At 32.6% G+C, this 8656-nt stretch overlaps 1 protein-coding gene and 1 pseudogene across 1 annotated transcript; both read right to left on the bottom strand.

The window, feature by feature from the left end:
* Positions 1 to 87: 87 nt before the first annotated feature.
* LOC105624313 (mitochondrial Rho GTPase) lies at positions 88 to 4903 on the bottom strand. The gene is made up of 13 exons (XM_012205671.1): positions 4705 to 4903; positions 4095 to 4300; positions 3962 to 4012; positions 3790 to 3891; positions 3676 to 3717; positions 3429 to 3594; positions 3231 to 3351; positions 2968 to 3160; positions 2410 to 2676; positions 2122 to 2334; positions 1849 to 2045; positions 1481 to 1519; positions 88 to 292 (listed from the first exon to the last, which is right to left on the bottom strand). Exons 1-13 carry the CDS (start codon positions 4901 to 4903, stop codon positions 88 to 90), a joined length of 2001 nt encoding a protein of 666 aa, XP_012061061.1.
* A 3317-nt stretch (positions 4904 to 8220) lies between these two features.
* The window catches only part of LOC105624311, a 10509-nt pseudogene continuing 10073 nt past the window's right edge, over positions 8221 to 8656 (bottom strand).

Genomic DNA, 8656 nt, shown 5'->3' with positions numbered 1-8656 from the left:
ATATATATATATATATATACACATATATATANATATATATATATATATATATATATANATTTTATATATTCGTCCAATATATCGCGGTTATCTANAATACGGCTCTTCTTTATTCGACGAGAAGAGGCAGTTAAACACGTACAAATAGCACGAATATGATAGACTATCTTTTTTCTTGTGTTTAATTACACGCATCATCACGTAGCCGGCGATCGTGGCGATCGCGATTCCCAATCCTGCTTTCCACCAAACCAAGGAGTCCCCTTGCATTAGGCCGAATTGATTTATGTGCCTGAAATGTCGAAGCACAAGATTTACTGTCATTCAGTTGCGCAAGAAACGTTGACTATTCTAGCATGATAAAACCATACTATCGTACTCTCAAAACATCGTGATTATATTTAGTGATATATATAGCGAGCAACACAGACATAAATACTGATGAAATTCGGATCAATTGACAGTGGAGTTTTATCATACAAGTGATATTAAATCGAAAGGAAAAATTTTCCTGTTAGAATAACTATCCAGTCGACATTAACTAAAAATAATTATCCAATCTTAATGTTATAATTTTGCACTTAACAATATAAATTAATATGCATGGTGTTATATAACGGTTACATTGTTAAGTATAAAATTGCAATATAGATATGTTATTTTTAGTTCGTGTCGATTTCAGAGTATGTGTAAGAAAAGCGGTTTGAATTGACAGAAAATTCATAAGAGATTCGTTATATATTGCATACTCATGCAAGAACGAAACCAAAATACGCTATTAAGTTATGACTTAAAACACGTGGGCGACGCAAGGAAGAAACACAAGCAATAATGTGAAATAAAACCTTGTGAAACTCCACCATGGAGAGGGTAAGGATTCGACAAGCAACATGTGGATTGTACGCCTCATATGACTGAAAAGAGCCAATTACATTGTAACATTTGGTCCGTGCGATGACATTTTTTAATATGAGCAAATTGCCCAATATATTTAATATGAGAAGATGAAAGATGTTTTCCAATTAACACATCTTTACATAAATGTAGTAAATTAATTCACACATTTTCAGTATTAATAAATAATTTAATCCTTTCAATTACATATTCTTTGTCATGATAAACTCATGACCTTAAAAGAATTAAATTATTTTATTAAATTATTAACACAAAAAAATATAAAAATCGATTTACATTCAATTGCACCAATGACTTAATTATCGTCACTATATCCGATATTCAGCCCGAGAGCTACTAATCATATATGAAGTTATGTCGTGACAACGTTAAATTATTTATTAATACTGAAAATACATAAATTAATTTGTTTGTGTCAAGATGTCTCAAGCAATTGGAAAGCATCCGGAGTTAACTCCGTAAGCACATGCATCGAGAGGAATATATGACGATTAATTGAATGCAGTTTTCACCATTTGTTCAAGCTTCTAGATTTTTACAGTGTGAAATTGAAATTCGAACCAACCTGTCTCGGTAAAATAATACCCACGCTCCTTGAAAGCGGCTAAACACGAAATATCTTATTGTTAATACCGAATTATCTCCTTTTTTTTCTTTTCTTTTTTAATATTACACTACTATTTCTTAAATTAAATTACAAGAAAAGAACGAGGAGAAGGTGCGGCATAAAACACTGTTTTCTGAAAGTAATCATTGGAAAATATCGTACGAAAAAAAAAATAAGCGAAGCTTTAAAAATCTCGACGTGTAATCTATACTTTCAGATATGTCAGCTGCAAAGGAAAATATCTACTATATGTGAATCGAGGCAGCCCGAGATCCATTCGATAAAGTTTCATTAATACCATTCTTAAAGAGTATAGATAAACTTACGGGAAGGCTGCCATCGTAGCTAATTTGACGAAGATCTCACGTCGGATCGTTCGTGAGATGCTGTACGGCTGCGGAGGCATCAGTTTGTACTTGCTGCAAAAGGCAGCTGGTTGCAACAGATAACTCTGCTTTATCTCAGAAAGGTCACTTTTATTTGCTACTATCAGAACGGGAATTTTACTATCGGCGAAATATTTCTGCAAAGACATATGCATTGTTTATCATTGTGAATATATTTCAATCGTAATAGATGCAAGAAAACGCGATGCTTACGATGTAAATGCGCGCTATATACTCGAATGACTTTGGATTACTGGCGTCGTAAACAAGAGCAGCCACATCGCACTGTATTTCTGCTGGCGTTAAAGCATCCTGAACATTCATCACGTTTATATCCTTCAATACTATGGTTTTCTCCTGCCCATACACATGTAATGTATTCACAGTAACGTGAGCGGTCGATGGTACCGCTTTGTCATTCAGTTTCTACAATTTCGCATAAAGAGATTTAATCGCGACAGTTTTTTTGGTCAAAGTCCTGAAAAGTAATCAGTGATTTACCTCGAGTTTAGGGTCGATAAGAGTTCTACATAATGTAGTCTTCCCGCTACTTTTCGGTCCTATGACATGACAAGTATAAACATTTCTGCTGGACTGCTTCTTTGCCAGATCTACCTTCTTCTCACGAGTTACGACAATGGAGCTTGTTTGACACTCGTTGTGATACATGTTGTATCCCAGATATGCCATGTATTCCAAGGTTTTGCGAACGTTTGTTAGTGTCAGCAATGCCCATTGACACATATACCCTTGGAATGTAATCCATCCCTGTGGAAATATTACACACATTATGCCAAATTAATTTGCTTTCAAATATATGTATTATATATTGTATTATATGTATTATATAACATATTGTTGTCTAATATTTTTCCATTTCTAAAATCCACATATCGGTTTCTTGTCGTTTAATATTCTTTATTGATTTATTCTATATAAGTTTCAAATCTTTATTTTTACTGAAGCTACCATCGTGCCGATCAGCATATTGGCTTTTTCTTCTACTTTTATAAAAAAGAATCGATCAATGTCAGAAGTAACGATGATGTAAACCACTACCTTTTCGTTCGTAGCTACGGTGTATTTGTATTCATCACCCCATGGTGGGAAAAGACATCGCGAGAACAATGACTCCATTTCCAAGGGTGAGAGAGCTCCATCGCGATCGCGATCGTGCTGCATAAACAGTAATGTTAAAAACTCCTGTCCCTTGTGCGATAATTCCGTGCTGCAGCCGGATGGAATTTTCAATCTAAAAACCAGAGTTATTCAATGACATTTATTAGAAGAACTCTAAGTAGCTCTGTGACGTTTATACGTACGAAGGATGAATATATTCTTTTGATATTTGCAGCTCATTATCATATCCGAATTTCCTTAACACAGCCCAAGTCGTTTCGTTTCTTCCGCGTTGTATGAATAAACATTGTAAGTACATAAAACCTATGTAATTGCAATTAATGAAGTTTTATGTGAAGTTGCTTAAATTTAATATGAAATAACTAAGATATATATCTCACCTTTCATTGTGACACACCCATTACATATACCATCGCAGATGTTTTTTGATAGCACAGCTTTTACATCCTCCAGCACTTGTGGTTGTAATGGCGTGTTGAAGCACCATTGCTGAAATGCATTCAACTCCATATCGTTTAAAAGTCCATCGTTATCTACATCACATATCTGCATTGGGAAAAAAACAACATAATTTATATCATAAAAATTATGATTTTTTTTGTATATTTATATATGAAAAACACTCACTTTAAAAATTCGCTGTAGGGCAGTTTTGCATTCTTCTGTGAGCTGGAATAATAAGAGATTGAATTTAAAAAAATTTAGATATTAAATTAAAGGAATATAAGACAAATATTTTACCTCTTGTGTGTCATAATTATATAAAGGTGTAGTCGGATGCAGAACTGCCTTTTGTGCATAATAAAATGTTTCCGAGACATTCTGAAGTGTTTTTGCCGAACACTGAAAATACATATTCTTTTATATAACGCTTCTTCCATTTTTCTCATTTATCAGCAAAATGGTATCTTACCTCTATGCAACTTTCAATCTCTGTGAACTCTTTCATAATGGGATATACAGCCTGGAATTGCAAAAGTAGAAGTCATTAACACATATGTGCTAAACGAGGATGCTAATTAAAATCTCTGTAAGAGACTGCAAACCTCTATGGTGGAATAATCCACGAGATCAATCTTGTTGCCTACAAGCACAACTGGACACCGATTGTTGGACGAGCATCTTCTGATTAATGGTAACCAATAGTTGGCAGCTCTGTCCAGAGTGTCCTCGTCGTCCACGGAATAAACTACGCATATTACATGTGCCTTTTGAATTTCCTCTGTTAGTTGATCCTCTGTTTGCTCCACGGCTACAATGTCAAATTTTTGCTTTAATATAAGACAGGAAGAAATACAATTGATGTAACAAATTCTCTAACAAATTATCCAGACAAAGTCCAAAATCAAGAGAAATATATTAAAGATGTTTTATATCCTTATTTTAGGATTTCATAGTTGATCCTTGTATCTAAACTAACTTAACTATCTTAAGTAATAATTTTAAAACGTCACAAATCAGAGAGTATAGTATAATATTATTATCTTAAGACATTACTTAAGGCAGTTTTGAAATAAAAGCTAACCTTAGATCTTGGTCTGAGTTAATCATATTTAGATGTTTTAATATGTCTTGAACATTATGAAGCAGTATAGCATTGCGATGCACAGAATTAAAAAGAGAGAAATACAGAAATGCTGGAATGCTCGAGGATACCTGAATAATCGACTATATGCGTCGGTACTTGCTCCGGGGTGACATCCGCCGGTATCGTGATCTCCTCGGCCTTACTTGGAACCTCTTCCGCATACTCCTCACTCACGAGGGACAATATCAAGGAAGTCTTGCCGACACCACGCTCGCCGATGAGCAGTATTCTGACGTTGCGTCGAGACGTGACCGGACGCTGCACCATGCTGTCCGCCGACTATACCGCTTCAACAACGAACGGCGTTCAATCCTTCGCGAACGGCATCCTCACTCCGTACCTCCCGGAGGAGTGTTGCTGATCGAAATATAACCTGTAATATACCGCAAACGCGCCAATAACACGGCACCAGCCTTGGCAATTCTATCTTACGTTGACATTTTATTTAACGTTGGAGACGACAATCAACGACGCACCACACTCTCGAGTCTATTTCCTCTTTTTCTTTTAGAACTTTTAGAACAGAGTGTGTATCGTGCTATAGAAGAATCGCACTTTGCCTCAAGCCTCAACGCTTCATCGAGATCAACTCTAATCGTCGCCGCTGGAGACTAAGTAAACCAGCGGATTCGGCTAAAGTAGTAACGCTCCGAGGGTGGCCTTTTCAAGGTTATCTTGCCACCGCAATGAATGATACCGTATGTGTAAATGTACATACATGCGTAATACGTGACAGTGTGCGCGCATGAAGATCTGTTCGTTTTGCGCCTTGCGTTACGTTCTCTGTAACGGATAAAGAACATGCCCTACTAAAAAAAATCAAACATTCTGACTTTGATTGCTCATAACTCCATTAAAAATCATTGTACTACAATTAAAAAAAAAAAACAGATTCTTAAAGCTGATACATTGCTCTATGAATAGTATAATTACCAATTTTAAAAAAATAGAATATACAAGGTGTCTGAAAATTGTTTTGAGAGAATTCGTGGATACGTAGAGCGAACTGCAAGAGAAAATTGTTTATTTTCTTCTCATAAAACTCTAAGAATTTTTTTTAATTTTTTCAGAATTTTTAATATCATATTTTCTCATGTTGTTAAAAAAGAGAAAATGCAGTACTTAAAAAGTTCTGAAATAATTTGTAGAGTTCTATGAGAAGAAAAATAAATAATTTTCGTCTCTTGCAATTTTTTTTAAAGTTGATAGTGATTTGAGTAAAAAATTATTGAAAACCAATTTTCAGCAATTTTTAGCAATATCTTGTTAGCTAGTGCGAAAATTACAAAATGGTAGAAGACTTTTCTCAGTTTAGTTCGCTCTACATGTCCACGAACTCTGTCAGAATAATTATCAGACATCCTGTATAAATTTGAACTAAAACTATAGTATTACTACTGTTCTTATAACCAATGGTCATAACAATAGTAATATATCATATTATAATTCAAATTTCTATCTATATATTTTACATTTAAAAAATTAGTATGATATTATTCGATAGAGCTAAGTTTCAGCTTTTAGAATCTGTTTTATTAATTACGGTACGATTTTTTTTTAACGGAGTTATAAGCAATCAAAATCAGAATGTTCTTTTATTTAATCCGCATGTAACTTGATAACAAAAAGTCGTAGGAATATTTTTAAAAACGAATTTTAAAAAAACTTTAATCTTTCACGTCAAATAATCGAAAATTTCATAATAAATATATTCTGTACATAATTTGAGCTAACAAAATTCCAAAGAACTTTTTCTCCAACCTAATATTATTTGATATAATATTGCAATAAGTTTTATGCATTTTTACAAGTAATATCACACTTTCTAATAAATTTTTCATACTGATAAAGCTATTATTGGATTGTCCGGAAAGTTCGTGCCGACTAAAATTTAAATTTTAGTATACATTTATTTTAATTAAAATTTTCTGCGTTTCAATTTTCCTTCAACATCGGCACGAACTTTCCGGACAACCCAATACTTTACATGGTACAAGTACATATGGCAACATGACAACACTTTTTATGACTAGCGCTCAATAAATTGATTTAATTTATATGGATTGGAATAACAATCCATATAATGTAAATTATAATGAAAACCGTCTTTAAATAATCAATAATAATAAAATAAAAAAATCGCCACTATATAAGGCAAGAGATTCAAATTATTCAAATCTACTTACAGAAAAGGAAACATGCAGCAAAAATTTAAAAAAATATATAACTTATTAGAAATTATAACAAATAGAAATAATACAATTTTATTGGAAAAAAGTGAGAATAGTGAGTTTTTACTGAAAAAGTAGCAAAAGTAAGTCTTCTTCAAAATAGTGAGTAAAGAGAGAATATAGTGCTCAGCAGCAAATCTGGATCTATAATAGATGTTTTAAGTCTTAAGCCTTAAGAAATTGATCTGAGTTTGATTGATTAGAGTTGAATGCGAGAAGAATACGATGATTCATCCATTTCTTAAGGGGATATTCTATATAGTCTGGTGGGTAAAAATTTTTTTTTTTACATATTTTGCAAGTATTTGATATAGAAAATATGTTTATAAAAGGAATTGACTCGATTTGCAAAATTAACAAAGTTATAGCACCTGGTAGAGAGCGATCTTCGGCTCGTTTTCGCAAAAAAAAACTGCGAAGTTCGAAAGATATCGACTTTCTTATTTCAAAAGAATTTAGTGATGAGAAGAAGAAAGAAGAAGTTGAAAATATTGCAACACATTTAACGGTTTCCGGCGATAGAACATAGAAAAAAGAGAATTTAGCTGATTAATCGTAAGTAAAATTATCTCTATATAATCAGAAAAACTTTAAATGTGTTTTTCTCGAAACTATGTTTTTCAAATTAGTTCCCATATCTCGAAAACTAGTGATCAATCGAGTCGAGTATCAAGTCAAAATATATATTTTTGTAATTTTTACAATCATTTTGATGAAAAAAGGGCAAAAATCGAAACTTAATTTTCAATATGACATTTTTTAAATTATCAGTATTTTTTCTTCATTCTAGTACCTGCTATAGCCAAACTCATACTAATTAAGAATTTCTTTGATTTTTTTCAGATGAGCAAAAGAGCTGGAATCGTGGGAGCCATAAACCTAGTTTTATTTTTCACGACATTATTTAATATTTTATACAGCGCATATATTAACAATTATTTTTTTAATTAAAAAATTCTGAAATGTTCTTAAAATATGTACAAATATGTAGAAAAAAAACTTTATCTTATATTTTTAAAAAATTCGAAAAAATAGCATAAAAATTCGGCTTTTACACTAGAATATCCCCTTAAGGCTTATGCGGGGTCTACAATAGAAGTAGCAATCGTAAAGTCTTAAGTAGAAAATTAACCAATCGAATATGAGAAGCATAATCGATCTGATCAGAGACCCGGACCGAACCGAAATCGAAAACAGTTTCCCTTTTTTTTAATGAACCGAACAGTACTTAAATTTTGTATAGTTTATGATACCGAAATCATAACCGAATGATAAAATCTTATGGTTTTTTCGGTTTGATTCTTTTTTCAGTTCTTAATTTTTAATCTTCCTTGTTCTTAATCTTTGTTCTGCTTATTCCTTCAAGTCATCAATGTTTAATCCAGTATTACCATCGCTAGCTCTCTTAATAATCAGAATGTAAATACCTCCAATACCTCATATGATATAAGAAATCTGGCGGAATCGCGAGACATATTTAATGTAAACTTTTTTTTAGATACTAGCATTTCTTTTATTTAGATCTTCCTCACTAACATATTGCAAAAATTTATTCTAAGTCATGAAATTCAAGAATATATAGACTTTATATAATAAGTGAGATTTATTCATAAGAATCAAATAAGTTGTAAGAAAAGACTGAGAGAAATATGCCTAAAATAATGTTTAATTTTTATTCAGAATCACGTGATCAATTGATGCCTCTTTTCGACTAGGCTTTCTAGATCGAACTCTCTCTCTCTCTCTCTCTCCCTCCCCCCCTCCTTCCTTCCCTTCTTCTTCTTAATAG

The sequence above is a fragment of the Atta cephalotes genome (genome assembly GCF_000143395.1).
Source record: "Atta cephalotes unplaced genomic scaffold scaffold00075, whole genome shotgun sequence".
NCBI classification, from domain to species: domain Eukaryota; kingdom Metazoa; phylum Arthropoda; class Insecta; order Hymenoptera; family Formicidae; genus Atta; species Atta cephalotes.
This window is presented reverse-complemented; position numbering and strand designations above follow the sequence as displayed.